The sequence below is a fragment of the Myodes glareolus genome, chromosome 5, assembly GCF_982192425.1.
Source record: "Myodes glareolus chromosome 5, mMyoGla1.1, whole genome shotgun sequence".
NCBI lineage: Eukaryota > Metazoa > Chordata > Mammalia > Rodentia > Cricetidae > Myodes > Myodes glareolus.
This window is the reverse complement of record NC_142030.1, coordinates 27871780-27891294: the sequence shown is the minus strand read 5'-3', so window position 1 is coordinate 27891294 and position 19515 is coordinate 27871780. Positions and strand designations below refer to the sequence as shown.

General features: G+C 44.5%; 1 protein-coding gene across 2 annotated transcripts in view; it reads right to left on the bottom strand.

Moving 5' to 3' along the window:
* The window catches only part of Cacna2d3 (calcium voltage-gated channel auxiliary subunit alpha2delta 3), an 837667-nt gene that overhangs the window by 448411 nt on the left and 369741 nt on the right, over positions 1–19515 (bottom strand). For both annotated transcript variants that reach the window (XM_048421249.3, XM_048421250.3), the window contains exons 6-8: positions 4729–4860; positions 666–726; positions 427–577 (exon numbers count right to left, since the gene is read on the bottom strand). In XM_048421249.3, the coding sequence (XP_048277206.1) occupies positions 427–577; positions 666–726; positions 4729–4860 (344 nt within the window). The remainder of the gene's footprint in view (positions 1–426; positions 578–665; positions 727–4728; positions 4861–19515) is intronic.

Below are 19515 nucleotides of genomic sequence, written 5' to 3'. Positions count from 1 at the left end.
AGAATATGCCCAAGCTGGCCTACCTCCCGGAGTGTTGGGGAGGAAAGATGTTGTATCTATGAAGGGCACACTACTCCCCATCTTTCAGTATCTCATCTTCCTGATGTTACCATCATGGACCGGGGATTGACCTGGCTTCAAGTTCAATACCACATGAAAAATTCTGGCAGCCCTTGGAACATCCTTTCTACATCTCTTCCCCAGAGATCCCCCAAAAGGGCTGGAGATGCTGTTCGCTAACCTCAAAGAAGCAATGAACTCCATAGCATTCTCAGTCTCCCTAGGATACCCTCTACTGTCCCTGATTCAGTGAATTGCATGTGGCCATAACCAACCTTCATCCTCGGGTCCCCAGCCCGTGCACATCCAACAGCAACAGTGCAAATGACCCAAAGCGCAAAGACAGCGCAGAACAGGCAGACTCACGGTGATGATGTTGAAGAAGTCATCGTCGCCCAGAGTGTCCAGGATCGAGGAGACTGTTTGCTTGGCGATGGTCAGGCGGAGTCCCTTCATGCTGCCACTGACATCCACTAAAATGACAACATCTTTGGGAGAAGTTGCTGCCTGGATATACCTAAGTGGACGGAAAATTAAGTAAACATGAATTGTGGCCTCTCGAAATTTTCTCTCAAAATTGACTAAGAGGTTGAAGCGCTGCCTACCATTTCCTGTTCCTGCAGTCAAAGGCAATGACGCCATTCTCATCTGGTTCCCATTTAATCCCTAGAAGAAAAATGGGGGTGTTGAGAAACCCTGAGACTTCAAATGGTTATCTGCAGTACTTTAAGGCTGCTCTGCTTTGCTGACCAAATAGATGGGGTGAAAAAAAATCACAGCCCGGGAGCTCCTCATCAGCCATTCACCCAGCTCTGTAAAGCTCCCTCAGGTGCTAACCTTACAGCAAGCAGGGCCTTAGCCCTTCCTGCTCAGACAGTGAATGGAGACAGACTCAGCAACATGCTGCCCATGGAGATGGGATATGACTCTAGCTCTATTCACAGCTTTGGATAAAGACAGCAGAGACCATTTCTCACAGCCCAGCAAGGTGCTGAAGCTGCTGGCATCATTCAAAGGTCTCTAGGCAGTATCTGGCCTCATCCCCAGACCCCAGTGAGGTCATGTCTATCGCCTGGGCTGGGAAGAAACCATGTGATCTGATGGTCCCACCTCACAGTTGTTTCCTCCCAGCTCCTGTCTTAAAACTCAGACGTTTGGCATGCCTTTCCGTGCTCAAATAAAACGACCCTAATTATTCTGCAAAATAAAGTTTGAATCTAGGCCTGGAAGCCAAAGCAGTTTTTTCCCCATAGTCATTCCCATTCTCATAGTTTGAGAACCAAGGGTGGCATTCTCCTTGTACATCTGATTAGTTTAAGAATGGTATTTTGTTTCAGGGCCAATAAGATGGCTCAGCAGGCAAAAGTATTTCCTGCAAAGCTTGACAATGTGTGTTTAATCCCCAAGCCCACATGATAGCAGGAAAAAAGCAGCTGTCCTCTGACTTACACACACGGTGACATGTCCACACATGTATTCATGCATACAAAGCCACATTCACACACACACACATGTAATAAACAAATAAATGTATTACTCCTCATTCATTTAAAAATAAAAGAATGATTGCTTTAAAACAAGTTAGGGCCTCGCCATTCTTGGCCAGCAGTCCTGCTCACAGCTAGAGGACTTCAAACAGATTTTGAAAAAGAAAAAAAAAAAGACAGAAAAGTTATTTTCACGACTGAATTTCCTGATTTGGAGCACAGAACTGACTGCTTCTTTTTCTTTCTCAACTCACGACAGCCAGCATTCTTGGTCCTGCCATGGTAATAACTGACTGGGATCAGAGAATGTGCACAAAGCACCACACAGATAGCCTGGAGAGGGCACCGTGTGTCCCACAGTGATACTGTGTTCTGCCCTCCTGGTACCAGCACTGGGGCCTACTCTAAAGGGCACAATAAGGGGCCATAATTATCCAAACTTATCATATATATAACTTAGCATATATATAAATGTGCTGACCCAGTGCATGCTCCCTGCATTCATCACGTGTGTCGTTAGTGCCCATGTGTATTTATAGACACCATGTGTCATCCACCAGAACTCTAAGGCTCTGTCAGGCTTCTTCTAATGACACCCTTACTGTGGTGCGCTGTCACAAAACTTCTAAGAAGGGACGGGGTGGATGTGAAATGGGAGCACTGCAGGTGGGCTGTAACTTCTGCATCCCCACAGGCGCCCTTGACAGCGGTGTTTTTCTATAAGTCCCTATCAGATCAGCCTGCTGGGAAACTAGCAGGAAAATACAATACCAGCACAGAAGTACATACAGAATAGGTTGACCTGTGCAGGTCAACTTGACCCAAACTAGAATCACCCAAGGAGTCTCTATGGAGGGACAGACACTCAGAAAGAAATTACAGGTGCCAGGGCAGGCAGATGCCCGGTGGTGGCCAACAGGTAAAAGATGCACTAAGCTTGAGATGCTGCTTGACTCAAGGCTGCTTTAACCAAGTACTACCCGAGAGAGGCTTAGCAGTCCTGCGTTCCAGACACGCACAGTTCGAGGCACTTTTATCCAAACTACTGGAGTGCATGCCCACTACACCCCCACGATCCTCACTGAGAAAAATCCTGCAAGATGGAAGACAATGATCCTCGGTTTAAAGCCGATCACGTGCCAGAGAAACAAGGATCTGACTAAGTGCTGGATGGAACTCACCAGTTCTCTAGAACAGCACACGTGACTTCAGGTGTTAGGAGCTTAAACATGACTTCGTTGCTGGAGCTTGGCTTTGCTGGGTCTATGCCATTTGTAACCCAAACTTCTGATCAAGGTTTTCTTCACAAGAGAGAGCTTCTCAAAGTCAAACTGGGAAATTTGACCTCTGCTAGCTAGCCTGCCTTCTGATTTGCAAGTCCTCACTCACGGTTTATGATAAACCTAGGACTTTGGATACACTTGTGAGGATGAAGAAGAGTTATCCACCTAAGGTCAGGTATATTGGTACCAACTGGCGCTTTTACAATACAGTGAAAGCAGACAGAAGTATCCTAATATGACAAAATCCATGGTAAAATGCCCATTTCATGCTTCTCCTTACTGTGTGAGCAGGAGGCAAGAGATGAGCTCTGTCTGGAACCAATTCCAGAGTCAAGTGGCCACATGACATCATTCAGGGCAACCAAATGTCTTCAGAAGACTGTATCCATTAACTAAGGCAGAAGAGATACAGATATTCTATGGGGTTAAAATTGTGCCAAAACTACCACAAGAGAAGTGCTAGCATTTTGACTAAACTGACTTCATCTACTAATAAATCTCCCAATCTCATGAGCCCTTTATGGTGACTCCCCTTGCTTTCCAACATCTTTGCAACTCTACTTTAAGGATCTCTTGTTGGTGAAGACACCCGATGATTGTGGCTCCTGCTTAACTTTTCCACCCACATCCCAATGCCACATGGTCAGAAGGCCAGCTATCCAGGTGACTGCTAGGCGGGCTGGCTTGCCCCACATGTTCCAGCCTTAACAATGTGCATCGAAGTTGCTCCGCTGAGCACATCAACACAGACTGCAATTTGGTGACATTACAAACTTTAATGGTCCACTGTTTATTATAACATTATCTGTAATAGGATACATTATTGCTTAAATGGCTGTGAGCTCCATGAGGAAGCATGTGTACCCTGCGGAACAGGACCCTTGGGAACCATTGAATAATCTGGTAAGGCAGATGCCCTGTCAGGAAAGTCTCAGGCCACAGATGCTGTGTGCAGGGCAAACACTCCTGGAGGTGGAAGCTGATGGTGTTGGTGTGGTAACGTCTAAAGACATCAGGTGCCTAGCCTTACTTAATGAAAGCCTCCGCTTAATTGCTCCAAGACTGTGCAGTGTGTTTGTGTGCGCGCACGTGAGCATGCATGTTCCCCCTCCTTTTAGGTTGAGCTAGTTAATTTCTACAGCTGTGACACTGGAACAATTGCAGCCTCAAGTCCTGTTTTCACAACTTGTAAGCAAAATTAAAACTTCCCTTTTTAATTAAAATTTAAGCCAAGCTAGAATTAAAACCCTATTGCAAGGCAGAGGCTCAGGAAGGCTCCAGATGGAACACCTGTTCCATGGGAATGATGAACAAATGGCAGAAACATGCTGACCTGGGGGAGTTGTTGGGGGGCCTCTCTAGAGGGGTGTCACCATCTGCCATGCTTTGACTTTTTCAACCTCTGACTCCAAGATGAGCCACCTTTGGAGTCAGAGAACCTAAGTTCACGTTCTATATTTCTTACGCCTTTTAGTCAAAATTTACTTTTGCCCCCATGACTTGATCTATTTCCTCTGACAATAATGATCATACAATAATCAACAACAGTGGAATAATAAGAAACCAAGCTCTTGTCTGAGATGATGAAATATGGTACGACTCATGGCCCAGTGCTTTGTTTGCTCTACGAATTAATTTATAGAGAAAGATGCTAAAGCCACACAGTTTCTGTTATCAATGCGGTGTGTGTGTGTGTGTGTGTGTGTGTGTGTGTCTGCGCGCGAGTGCGTGTGTACATACACACAGGTTTCTCCTTTTTGCTCCTATTCTGTATGCTAATAACAGGATCTAATTCTTCACTTTCTTCCAAGGGAAGGGAGAAAACTATTAATTGGGAAACTAAAGGGAATCATCAGATCATTCACGGAAATCAGGGTAGTGAACTTAGGCACACTTACCTGGGTATTGCCTGAAAAATCCCTTTGCACTTCCAAAGTACTGCCAGATCAGAGATGGGTCCCGGTCAAAGTTATCTACAAAAACTTTGTTTAGGGATTCAGACCAATAAACTCCATTGACAATCGCAGGATCTGAAAACCAACAGAACAGAGCAACATTAGGAAGCAGAGGGAGCCCGATCACAGGTAGCACACTTCCGGGCTCACTCACATCAGTGAGTCTGAGATGCTGAGAGGCAGAGATTCCAGACACTCGGGATGGTGTTCCTGTCGGCTCCCTGTGCCGCCCAGGAGCCTCCATTAGTGTATCTTACTCAAACGGCATGGCATTAGTAATACTTAATTTGACAGAGAACACAGTTCTCTTAGCATCTGCTTCCTGATTTCTGGAATCTAGCATTTGTAAGGAAGATATGCTTTCTCTTACTAATCCCCTCAGCCAACAGGGCCCTGCTCCAGCTGGGATTACCTCACAAGCTCTCCCCTTCCACTAAGCAGAGAGTGAGCCCTGTGCAGGAAGATCTTGTCATTTACCCTCTGCCCTGTGGATATTCACGTGACTGGATAGAAATCTGCACTGACAAATGGGTGGAGAGATGGCTTGCCAAGTGGATGGGCGGACAAATGAGGGATAAAACAAAGGCTGTTCTACAGAAACTACACGATCTGGACACTGTGGCATCCATGAAATTTAGGAGGCAGGAGCAAGAAGGTCAAAGTTCAAGGCCATTCTTGGTGATCCAAACAGACTGAGCTCCATAGTAAGACTCTTTCTAAAATAGACTATTACTTTTCTGTCCTAGCGTTCCATTAGCAAATCAATTGCTTTTCCTCCCATTGAAAGTCCATATTAATTCTTTGTATTTTCTTTATATATTTAAAGGATGACAAGAGAGGAAAAGAAAGAAAAATCAGGAAATTTTTACCTACTGACTAAAGAAGGTGGATCACGGAGGTGCTTTGTGACTGCCTACTTTTTCCCCATTTCTCTTTTCCCCTGAAGACAATGTTTCGGGATGAGACAACACTCACACAACCAGTTCTAAAAGGAACTACTATTTAGCCTGGATATGAGGAGGTAAAGTAGCAACATGATGAACTTATAGACTGGGAGAAATAGAGAAGAGCTCACTCCCTGCTCCCTTCCATGGGATAGCATGGGGTCACTTTTTTCTGTCCCCTGCAACAGCCCTCCAGGCAGGAACGCAAATGACACCAAGCCACACAGAGACTGGAACTAGGGCAGGAAGAGGGGCCTTTTCTAAAACTGCATGGGCTGCCGAGAGGCAAACCTCTAGCCTGTGCTTGCATTATAGGTGAACAGTAATAATAAGGCCCACGCTAGTGGCCCACTTGAAAAGCTCAACAAACCTTCAGGAAACAGCTAATGGTAGAACGTGGGAGGCCACAAATGTGGAGTCAGAGAGTTCAGGCCTACTCTTGCTTCTTACAGGTTATTGGCTAGAGGTTTGACCCAGGTGCTACAACTAAAAGGATGCTTTGATCTAGGTGTGGTTACTTGATGCTTTGGGTATGGAGAAGGTGATTACTCTGTTCCTTGTATCACAGTAAAGAAGTCTTTTGTCTTCCCTGTCCTTTGGATTGGGCTATACAAAGCCTATGAGAAACAAAAGCAGGGCAGATTCTGGATTCATCGTGGTGCCCTCCAGACTCTCTCCTGCCATTCCTTCCTCCTCATGCTTCCCTCCAAGCACAGATAGATAAGCCGGGTGGGACGGGCTGATGTTGTAGCCTGGATGTGGAATACAACAGTAGAAAGCACCCGCAGAGCTATTCCACTGACCTAGGGTCTCCTCTGGACCGCTGAGTCACAGCAACCACATAGTAGTGTGCCTATTCCAATGCCTCCTGGTACTCTACAGGTGGGGATGATAAAGACAGGTTTTGTTATACTGGCCTTAAGTTGCTTAGTATGCCAGTGAAAAATAAATCATTCTAAAAATACAACTACCAATGAACTACACTGGAAAGGAAGATGATTATTGGCCCATGGGACATAAGATGTTTATTTTTAATCGCCAAGTTGATACACTAGAATATCCTGAAAAGAGTCTCAGTGAGGGACTGGATAGTTCAGATTGGCCTGGGGGGCTGTCTGGTTAAATTCATTGATATGGGAAGACCCAGCCAACATTGGGTGGAACCAACCCTTGGGTTTGAGTCCTATGCTTTTTAAGAGCAGATAAAGTATGCTGAGTTATAGGCTTGCATGAATTCATTTTCTCTCTCTGTGTGTTACTATGAAATGGCTGATTGCTTTAAGTTCTACCCCCTTGAGCTCCCTGCTAAGAAGGAATGTTACCTGAAATTTTGAGCTGAAAGAAATCTTTCCCATAAATTTTTATCAGGGTATTTTATCAAACTAGAACACTACCCGAGCTCCTTCCATGCCTGCCCACAGCTGGCTGTCCTTCCTCAGTTGGCCACCCTTCATGTGTTTCCTAGACAGACAGAGGCTGCAATTGGCAGCTTATGAGCTGGTGGGCCTGGGTCTGGCCTGACTGCTTCACCTCCACCTTGCCATCTTTCAGATCATGTAGACCATTGGGACTCGGACTTTTGTCTCAAAAGGACATGTTGTGACCCCTGCCACTGTATCAACCACATCACAGTCTGGGAGTGTGAACATGACTGATTCAATCTTATACCACAGAATACTTTGGAGAAAGGTTTTATCCTTGCAATCCTGGAGAACAAACCCATTTATTATTCCTGCCCAAGCTTGATAGTAATTACTGTGACTCACTCTTGGCTGCAAAAGCCACTTATGTGAGCCCACAAATATGCAAATACAATAACAACTCCAAAAAACCCACGGCTTTCACCTCCATCGATGGACTTAATTATATCAGAATCATGAAAAAACCTTACCACAGTCAGAAGCAAAAAAAAAAAAAAAAAAAAAAGACAATCTATTTTACTAACTCATCGTCTCAACATGTTGCAGAACTCAGTGATTTTCAGTTGGACCATGTGTGCTTTGGGACTGGCTTGATTGTATAATTATGATTCCTTTGTGGACAGAGAAGGGTCTCCCATCCTTCTAGGTGGTCCTGGAATTCCAGGATGTCCACCAATGAGCACTGTCAGCAATACCAAGGTAATCTCCTGGACACTAAATTTGGACACAAAATCTTGCTCTGAAGTGGTTCTGTAAGAAGAGGGAGATTTGACTTCCAAGGGCATAGTAAAGTGGAACTAGTAAATAGGACCTGCTCAAAACAGGGGCTGGATTAATATGCATCCGTGTGATCCCTTGGGATATGAAACCATTATACTGAATGTATGGAATCCAGAGGCTTCTGTCATGAGCAATCTTAATAGATGGGAAAGCCTTGAAGAGCTGTCTATCACTATAGTCAGCAAAGAGACAGACATGGCATTTGAATAAGGTATTCAAATATCTAAGACAGAACACACACACACACACACACACACACACACACACACACACACACCTTGGTTAAAGACGGTTTCTCATCATCAGTGGCCTACGGCATAAGTCAACAACTCAAGAATAAGTCAAGGTTGCCCAACCACCCTTCCTCAGGGGGGCCCTTCCATTAGCCACTGAGGAAGAAGCCGCTGTCATTCTGGGTTTGTACTGGTGCAGGAGAACTATCTGTATTCTGTCAATCCTGTATTTTAATAAAACACTGATTGGACAGGCAGAAAGTAGAGGAGGGTCAACCAGACAGGAAGTAGAGGTGGGGCAATGAGAATAGGAGAAGGCTAGGGAGGAGGAAGCTCCCTCCGCCATTCCTGCCCAGATCACCGAAGAAGCAACATGTGAGCTGACAGCTGAAAAAGGTACCAAGCCATATGGCTAACATAGATCAGAATAATGGGTTAAGATAAGTCATAAGAACTAATAAGTAGCCTGACCTAATGGGCCAATCAGTTTATAACCTAATGTAGACTCTGTGTGATTTTATTTGGGGCTTGCTGTCTGTGGGGTACCCAGGCAGGACAGAAACCCCAACAAGCAAGCCAGCCCTCATGTTACATTGTACTAGTACTCTATCCGCTTAGTCCTTCTCTGGGAGCTGAGGTCTTGACTGTCTTGTGATCATTTGTAAAATTCTCACCATTCTCTCATGCAATAAGCTAAGCATTTCCTTGTTTGGGTTTGGTTTCCAGATGTTTCTACAGTCCCTTTGCCTCATTTAGGACCTTCCCCTCTCGTCATCTTAGGGGTCTTAGACACCATACCTGCCACCTGCTCTAATGAATGACTCTAGGCCTGGTGGCCCTAACAATAGAATTTATTCTTTTAGGATTCTGGAAGCCAAAATCCAAAGCCAAGGTGTGTCAGGGCTGACATCTTTGGGAGCCTGTGAGGAAGACTCTCCTTGTCTTTCTCCTAACCTCCTTGTGCTCTGTGATAACTTGGCATTCCTTGGCTTGCAGACTCCGCATGATATGGACCACCCTTCTGAGTCTTTGTACCAAATACCCGATTCTTTCGCTCATAAGGACATATGTGGACATCAAGTCCAGACCTTATATGGTCATATCTACAGAAATGGGAAGCTAAGGCTCAGACGATTTGGAGGCCACTATTCACATGGTATCCATACTCTGAAATATTCTCTAAAATATACTCCTATTTCATGTTTTGCATATATTTTTATATGTATGAGTATTTGTTTCCAGGTAGGTCTTGCATCAAATATGTATTTGACACAGTCAGAAAAGGGTGTTGGATCCCCTGAAATTGGAATTACTGATGATTGTGAGCTACGATGTGGATTTGGGGAATTGAACCCAGATCCTGTGGAAGAGCAGTCAGTGCTCTTAACCACTGAACCATCTCTCCAGCACCTGTGTATATTATTTTTAAGGTCTGAGTTGAGGAAGCACAGGACTTTTTGTAATAGAGCCCCTTTAAAGGCCCCGCTCTGTGCTTCTGCAGCAACAATTCTAATTTTCAGGTCAAGTTATTTGTATGAACAAAGTTGATGAGTCCTGCCCACATTGCACTAACATGTATCTTTAAAAAAATACCTTTGACATGTGTCTGTGTGTGGTATGCATGTGCATATATGATTGTGGGTACACATTTATGTGCTGCTGTGCACATATGTATTCATGCATGTGGGAGCAAGAGGTTGATGTTGGGTGTTTTTCTTGATCACTCTCTTTTGTATTCATGGAGGCAGCCTATTTCGGTTGAAAGCAGAGCTCACCAACTTGACCAGCTCCACTGGCCACCCTGTTCTGAGAATCCTGGCTGAGTGCTAGAATTACAGGCAGGCCCATATGCCCACTCAACATTTGCCTGGGCACTGGGGATTTGAACTCTAGTCCTCACGCATTCATGGTAAGTGATTAACCAGCTAAGCCATCTCCTTAGTCCGAAAGTCATTTTCTTAAATGTCAAGCACACGCACCAAAACCAGTATTTTCCATGTAATGTAACGTTTCCATATGGCAAGGTCATTCTTGCCACTGTTGCTGTCCACTCTCCACAGCCTTTTTGTGCATGACTCTCCTTATACAGTCCAGAAATAGCACCAGTTCTGCCTCTCTGCTGAGATACAGTCACCCCTAAAATGTCAAGAATGTTCAGCTTTTACCAGAACAGACACTAGGCAATGTCTGGAGAGAATGCTTCCACCTTTGTGGTACATCTAGGCTTAGCTTCTAAAGAGAATCTTCCATACCCTTGGCTTGTATTTATAACACATCAGACATCCCAACAACAAAAGGCCTTTCAGTTCCAAGTCTAACCAAGTACTTAGTGCAGCAGATGGGCTATGAACACATCATAAACAGAGGCTGCCTCTCATCTTGTCCATTAGGAAACACATGAACACATCCCGAGGATGAGCATTCTTCCTTTCTCTTTGTCTAAGTTGCTGGGCAACACCGCTGTAAAGCAGCCCAACAACCCGATGCTCGGGCTCTGGAGTGGAGTTCCAACACTGAGCTCACACTTGACGTGTGCTAGCTAAGAGCCTGGGCCTTGTGACTTCACATCCCTAAGTGGCAGGGGCAGGTACCTTCATTTCGGGAAGAGAGAAGGGAGCAGCTCTTTCTGAATGCATTGATCTCAGGAGCAGAGCGAACGGTGCATCCTTCGCTGCTGCACTAACTATCCCAGGACTGTGGTGACTCTGCAACCCTACACTTCAGTTCAGCTATCCACAAACTACATAGGTGGGTAAGGCTGGATCAGTCTCTTCCTTAAATTCTCAAGGCAAAGCACTTGGATTATTCTTTTTTATTTATACGACATGTATTTCTCAATCACTTACATTATAGGGATTTTATAATGGTTTGGATATGAAGTATCCCACACAGGTCCATTTGCTGAACACCGAGTTCCCATCTGATGGCATTCTCTGAGTGGTTTTGAAGACTTGGGGACATGGGGTCCAGGTGGAGGAAGTAAGTAGTGGGGGCTTATCGCCGAGGGCTGTGCCTTGCCCAAGCTCCTGCTTGACTCCTTCATTGCTCTCTGACTGCTATGACGTGGGCAGCTTCATCCCCTTTTGCCTCCCTGGCCATGACACTCTGCTTAGCCATAGCCTCACAACAACAGAGCCATCAAGCATAGACGGGAACCTCTTGAACACAAGCCAAAGCAAACATTCCTTCCCTGGAGGTGCCATCCAGGATTTGGCTAGTAGTGACAGGAATCCAGACAGTTCTGTCTCATGAGGAGGCAACAAAGGGAACTTAAAAGAGAAATGGGCCTTGTAAAGTTACTCTGGATGGGAAGGAAGGAGGGGGACCTCAGGGAGGTGACGCCTGCAAACCAAGGAGGCTACTAAGCATCCCTTCAGCAAGAGGGCAGTAGACAGAAAGAGTTCTAAAACAGTGATCTGAAAAAAAACCAGGTATAGCAGGGAAAAGGGAGCTTCTGGGGTCTGTGAGGGGAGGATTAGCTGAGGCTGGGGGATGGGCAGGCTCAGCAAAAGATTTTAGCAGAACTGTGACGTTCCCAGCCAAGTACACATTCTCTAACCGATAATGCCCCTGCCTGCACCGAGCCAAGGCTCATCCTGCCTAGATTCATGGTCCCAAATCAGATTTATTTCTGAAATCCATAGCGAGCATAGCTGCTTCCTCTTCCCAGAATGAGCAATCAGAATCTTCATGGCTATCTCAGTGCCTGAATTTCCACTCCAGGCTGCCGTCGTCTGGCACACGCTTGATTTTCTCCTCTCAATACCCCTTCATTCTACTAGAAATTAGCAGAACTGAATTATTTTAACTTGTCATTTCCTACCACAAAATCTGGGTCCATTCCTAGGGAATCTGAGTGAACATAGATGGATACAGAATTACAAAGAAATTGTTCTTTTCCAAAACCATCGTTGGAAGAAGAGTCTGTACATAGAACCTGCAAGGTTGGTGCAGGGCTGCTTTTCAGGGAGGTGTAGTGCACCTTGGACTTGGTGACAGATAGTATCTCATACTTGCATAAATAAAATTCTTAAAAATTCTGTACCTCCTAGATATGCAATTACAGCAGAATGAGGAGGCAGGGAACTGAGCCTATGGAGCTGCTCTCCAGGGTCGGGGCTGGACCACCTTTAGAATGGATGGAGATTTTCATGCCTCTGTTTGAGCAAATAAGTGGCATCTCCCTTAATCATCCTCACTAGATCCTGGACTAAATAAGAGTGAGTCTGATGCTAGTTACCCATCACACCGAGGCCACAGAGCATACTATTGCATGTGGCCTGAGCTACAAAGCAGGCTTATTTGTCATCTCACTAAATATAGGTTACTTTTCACAAAGATGGAGTCAACTTCTGGTGGTCCTGGGGCCAGAAGAATAAGAAGGATCCATGATCCCATGTTGAATGACGTTGTGAAGCAATAACTTGGCAAATTCCCAAGGACGCTCTAGAGTCTCTTTGTATGTGGTCTCAGCGTAAGTTTGGGGGATGAATTCCCCAATGCATTTACATTTTATCCATTAGCCTTATGCCTTTCTCCTGCTGCTAAGATTCCTTCCCAGGGGCAGATGGGAGGAAGAGGCCTGATTCCACCAAAGTTCATTCTGGGAAACCAATGGGGTTATTGGCCTTCTTTACAGAACCTAGGTGAGAGGTTATTTGTGGGGTATAGGTGTAGCCCTTTAAAGGCTACCCTAGAAAGTCTCTATCCATCAGAGATGATGGCCTTCCCACAGCCACATAGATGGCTCCTGAGTATCCCTGGCCTCTATACTCCATCCCCGCCCTAAAAACACAGCCATTAGGGTCAAGTCACTAACAACAGGTGGTGCCAGGTAGCCAGACACTCAGGTAAGAGTCTCCTGACCATGTCTGTTCTTTGAGGGGAAGTCAACAGTCAACATGCCCAGCTTGGTTGATATCCTGCAACCTCACATAGTTGATCTCGCCAAGCTGGTTGGTAAGTATTTGTCTTGGAGGATAGTCATGTACAACACTCCTGTAACTCATTTTAAGATGTGTGTAAAACCTTACATACATTTTCCTCTTCATATGTTCTGAGAATAAGATACTCCTAAGTCTTTGTGGGAGAAAAGAATGCTAGTAATCAAAATGATGAAATGGTCATGATAATAATATTTATGGCACAATTACAACATACCACAAACAGTGCAGCCCTTTACACACTGACAGACTCCTCTCCCAACCCTATTTTGGAAGAAAATGGCTTCCATGGCCATAAAGGTCACTGTCTTAAAGTATTCCATCACTAAAGGCAGAGGTTAGCAACGTTAGCTCCTTGTACAAATGGCTAGATAATGGAAGATACCATTAATGATCATGGCCTCCATTTATATGACCTATGGCACTTATATGACCTATGACTTAATGTGTGTATCTCACAGACCAGGTAACATGTTGTTTGGAACAGGTTTCTCAGCCTCGGCTGTCAACAGATAATTGAAGCAGGTAATCCCTATGAAGATAACCAGTCAGTCTTCCCTGGGACTCTGACATGGAATCTTTGTACTTATTATTGGGGAAAAACATAGATTAGTTGAAGTCTACTGGCCAGACAAAGTAGACGGGGCTGGGGACCAATACCAAGCTTCTCTTCAAGAGTCCCCCAGTATGTCCAGCTCAGTTTCTTGTACAGTATGGGATGTAAGGCCAGTTCATCACCTCAGCATTCAAGAGTTGGAGTCTGCCTACAGAACATTGCAATAAAACCTCAGCTAAAGAGCCCTAGAAATACAGCTATGTCCAACCGTTACCAGTGGTTTACAAATAGCCAAGGATAGCTATCAATGCACCCAACACAAAATTGTAAACATACTTCAAACATTAAAATATATATTACAACATATACAATATATGTTGTCTGCGGTCTCTGTCCTGCCCAGTTCCCACAGTCATTAAGTACCAAAGAAATCACACAGAGGTCTACATTAGTTATAAACTGATTGGCCAGTAGCCAGGCAGGAAGTTTAGGCAGGATGACCAGGTAGGAAATACAGGCAGGATGACCAGGTAGGAAGTATAGGCAGGGCAACAAGAATTCCAGAAAGAGAGAAGCTTAGTCCACAGTTGTGACATAGTCATAGAAGAAGCAAGATGTGACTGTACCGCCATGTGGATAACATAGACAAGAATAATGGGCTAATGTAAGTTATAAGAGTTAATAAGAAGTCTGAGCTACTAGGCCAGTCAGTTTATAATGTAGACCTCTGTGTGATTTCTTTGGGACTTAACTGTGGGATTTGGGCAGGACAGAAACCTCAGACAACAGAATTACAATCTATATATCACTATATATAGATGGGGGAGAAGGAGAGAGAGAGACTGTGGTGGTTTGAACAGGAATACCTCCCATAGATTCTTGTGTTTGAATGCTTGGCCCATAATGAATGACACTATTAGGAGGCATAGCCTTGTTGGAGAAACTGTGTCACGATGAGAGCATGCTTTTAGGTCTCATATACTCAAGCTATGCCCAGCGTGGCATAGTCTCCTTCTGATGCCCGTGGATCAAGATACAGAACTCTCAGCTTCTCCAGCACCATGTCTGCCAGTTTGCTGCCATGTCACACCAAGATAATAGTGGACTAAACCTCTGAAACTGTTAGTCAGTCCCAATTAAATGTTTTCCTTTATAAGAGTTGCTGTGGTCATGGTGTCTCTTCACAGCAATAGAATCCCTAACTAAGAAACACACCCGCGTGTGTGTGTGCGCGCGCACACACACACACACACACACACACACACACACACACACACACACACACACACACTGTAGTGGGAACTTTATGGATGACGATTTCATGTCCCCATATCCAAAGGTTGGACATGTTCACCAGATGAGCACATTTTAAATGTTTTTGAATTTTAAAGTGGTATTTGATACATTGTAGTCAGGTTGGTATTCACTAAGTAAAAATTCAGCATGTTGTGTGGGACATGTTCCTAATAAGTTACTTTGAACCTCTAGCAAAACGAAAAGATGCTAATTTCTTCTCTCAATGTTTGCTCAGAGACTAGCTACATATAATAGACTGCCAGAAGTATGAAACCTATTTCATTGGTTGGTTTTTCTTACCTCTCTGTTTTTTTTCTGTATGCCATGATGGAAATATTGTTTATCCCACCATGATTCTCGTCACAGTGTGCAGCCCCACCTGGGACCCAGAACAATGTGTCCAGTTGGCCATGGGATCAGACCTCTACAGAGTAATTGTTCCAAGAAGGTACTTATATCAACTATTTTGCTGCAACAATATGACATCTAAATAACACAGAAAACTGGCACTGGAGAAGCTGAACCTTCACTGTAACTAGATAACCATGTGGTACAGAAGTTCTGAATTGTGGGACTTGGGAAAAGTTTGGAGAAGGAAGGTAGAGAAATCTTGGATGACTTAATGGATAAGTATTGTGGAGTTCAGGAGGCTAGAATGTTTATAGAAATAGGACAATAAAGAATGTACTCATGGCCAGACACAATGAAATTGTCTGGAATTCAAATATTTGGCAAATGAGAGCAAGGGGTTGAGTATTTGAAGCCATCCTCAGCTATATATCCAGTTAGACCCCAGTATGGGCTGCAGGAGACCCTATCACGAAAAAGCTGTCTTTCAGATGGCAATTAGGATTCTACAGGGAATAGGAAGGACCAGGGCCTTATGCCTTATTTCGTACAAAGAATCTCTATATATACTGTCAATGTCTTGAGACTTTTCAAGAAGATGAATTTAAAAACTGAGGTAAAATTAATCTCACAGAAACAATTCCAAAGCAGTCTACGGCATGGTTATTTCTGGATGCTTTTAGACATACTTCCAGTGCGTATTTAGCACAAAGAGTAAATGATAGAGCTTTAAAAAAAAACTCATGAAATTTGGCAGAAAAAAAAAGCATTTAAAATTACGAAGGTGTGATTGTTAAAGAGATAGTACCACTGAAAAGAAGCAAAATTCTTTGTACTGAAATGCCTTGACATCACCTCAGAAATCATCCATTAGAGGTTCCATTGCAACATGTAAACTTGCATTAAGATTATTTTTCATGGGAAAAGATTATTATGGAAAGAGTTCTCTTTTTTGTACCACTTGAGGGACATACACAGACGTGCTCCCAGAAGTCAGTCATTTAGGTACACAGAGGATTCTGTGGCCTGGGGGAGGCTGGCCACTTTATGAGCTGGCAGCACACCTTGACACCACCTGTGTGATGTTGGTTTTGTAGACAGACAAGCAGAAGGCGAGATTTACGGGGTCATAGATGTTTCTATCTGGTTTTCAAAGGAAAGTCCGGGAAGCTAGGAAATGTGCTACAAGCTCATGGACCTTCCAAGCAATACCCAAGAGAAGGAGCTGTGGAGATGAAGTCAAAGAGGCAATGACAAATCCAGGAAGTTGAAGATGCCAGGAATGTAAAATGCCTGCCAAGCAAAGCCACAATCAGTTAGCAGAGGTATCCCAGGGGAGAGGCCATACGATCTGTAGCCAGGAAAGCCATCGGCAGAGCTGTGCCTTCCCTTGGCTGCTCTTAGCACGCTACCACATGTCCAGGATGCCAGACATGGAGCAACAGGATTACAGGATTAAATGATGGTTCTGCTGGGTTTCAGTGTTACTGGGGTCCCCCCTCTTCTATCTAAGTCCTTGTCCATCCCACTTAGAATGAAAATGTTTGCTCTTGGCTAATATATATATATATATATATATATATATATATATGTGTGTGTGTGTGTGTGTGTGTGTGTGTGTATATATACATATATATATATATTTATATATAGTTGACAACCTAGATTTTGTTTGTTTGTTTTTAAGTGGCTTACAATTAACAGTCTTTCTTGAGTCTCAGATAACTTTTTCCCCCAGTGACTTACAGTTAATAGCTATTCTTTTGTCTCAGAAGAACTTGAGACTTGGTGCACTTTCAGGAAATGCGTGGAACTTTTAGATAAGCGACCTTGATGGATGGAGTGGGCCACCAGTGTCATGTTTGTGTGGGAAAGCATTTCTTGCCACCAGCCCCTTCTTGTTTCTCTCTGCTTCTTGGCTGCATGAGGCAACAGGCTCTTTCCTTTGCCACGCTCTTCTCCCTTGATGCTCTGCCTTGCCACGGGTCTGAAAGCTATGGAGCACAGCTGGGCATGGACTAAACCTCATAAACCCAATCAAAACAACTCTTTGCTGTTTGTAAATTGTTGGTCTAAGGCTTTTGACACAGTTACAAGAAGCTAACACATTACTTTGGTAACCTTACCAGAAGGGCACAAATCATAGTTTGCTATATTCTGACAAACCTTTAATGACTGTACTAAATAGAATACACATTTGTTTATTAACTCAGAAAATATTTTTTCTGGAGATCCATTGTGTGTCACCATGTACCAGGTCTTGGGGATAAAGTGATGAGAGAAAACCAGATGTGGTCTTGAATTCAATGAATTACATAGTCAAGCGGGGAGATTGGGATCTGCATGGTGAGGGCCTAGAGTAGAAGAAAGGGTGTGGTGTGGACTCTCAGAGCCAAAGCACATTGATAAGTTTGGAATTCAGGAATCAAAAGGAAGCCAGAATGGGAAATGGGGAAGCAGGGACTGAAGCAGGGTCTTGGAGCTTGGGATCTGCAGTCAGGTCTTATCTTAATAGTACTAGAGACTCCTACAATATTGGGCAGACATTCTAGGCTGCCGTCAGGCAATGGTCAAGTGGGTAGTAGAAGGCGTTGAGGGGAGTATCAGGCTCCTGCAGCCTTTTTTATTGATTTTACTGAGCTGTACATTTTTCTCTGCTCCCCTCCTTTCCTCTCCCCTCCTCTTCAGCCCTTTCCCATGGTCCCCAAGTGATGGAGGAGGGTTATCTGTCTATTGTGTTATTTTCATCGGTCAATAAAGAGACTGCCTTGGCCCCTTGATAGGACAGAAAATTAGGTAGGCGGAGAAAACAGAACAGAATGCTGGGAAGAGGGCTATGAGGCAGAAGCCATGGAGTCAGCCACCAGGTCAGACATGCTGAATCTTTCCCGGTAAGCCACACCTCATGGTGCTATACAGATTATTAGAAATGGGTTAATCAAGATGTGAGAGTTAGCCAGTAACTAACTCTCTAGACATAATGGGCCAGGCAGTATTTAAATGAATACAACTTATGTGTTATTATTTCTGGGGCTAAGCTAGTCGTGCGGGAGCTGGGCAGGATGAAAAGCAGGCCTGCCCGCAGCTCCTCACTACATCCAAGCTCCCAATTTACTCAGTCATTGATGTGAACAGTAAACATGACTCTTCCCTTGTCACTGTCCTAGGACTGCACCCAGGCCACTCTTCTGGGGACTTCCAGAGGACAGAATTCCATTTTTCTGGTACCTAGAAACAGGAATGATTAGTTAAGGGAGTCCCAGAATGCAAAGTCTGGGTGCTGAGCGCATTCATGGAGGCTCTCTGGGTGAATACTGCACAATGCTCACATGGTACCAACTGCCCTACATGCATGATCTCCATTACATCACAGTTCCTAGTAGGATCAAATCATCCTGTGGGACATGGATTCTGATTTGGAGAGAACCATGCAGGGTGTGTGACATACAGCACAGAGTGAAGCCTCAAGAACACCTAGTCCTCAACCTCTGCCCTCCTCTTTTGTGACTGTCCCATCAACAAGCACATAAAACCGTGGTATCTGAAAGCTCATCCACCCTATGCTCCATATGGGGGAGAAGACACATAAAAGAAGCTACTGCGGGAAGAACAGCTGCTCTGGCAGATCACGTGCTGTTTAGGACAACGTCCCGTTTACATGGCTGTAATCGTTTAGGAAGAACCAATTCATGATATCTGTCCAGAAATTCTGCTCTTGTTTCATTTAACCTTTAGAAGAAAGAATGAAACTCAAACCTTCCTTCCACCTTCCAGACCGTCCTGGCTCCCAGGAAAATGTGTTTCTGAGAGCCTGCCATCCAAACTGATGTTATCAGCTCTTTATTGATATTTACTATAAACACAGCCCTGAGGCTAGCAGGTACCCTGACAGGGTCTGAAACATAATTGCCAGGGAGCTGCACAAATGCGTGTAGCAATTAAGGAGCTGTCAGGGATATTGCTGGTGCAAAGACATAGCGCTGCAGGCTGGCCAAATGCAGGTGGTACTGAGCTGCAGAATCAGGGAGCAGACAACAGCAGCGGGAACCGAGCAACTGAACTGCACAACATCCTGACGGCTCCTGGGGACCCAGACATCACAGGCAGGACGTGGGTGCACTGTGGACATTTCAAAAGGAAATTGGACCAAATTTAAGTCTGGTGTTTGAGTTCAACACCCGGAGACCTAAAACTGACTCTGCCTCCCCT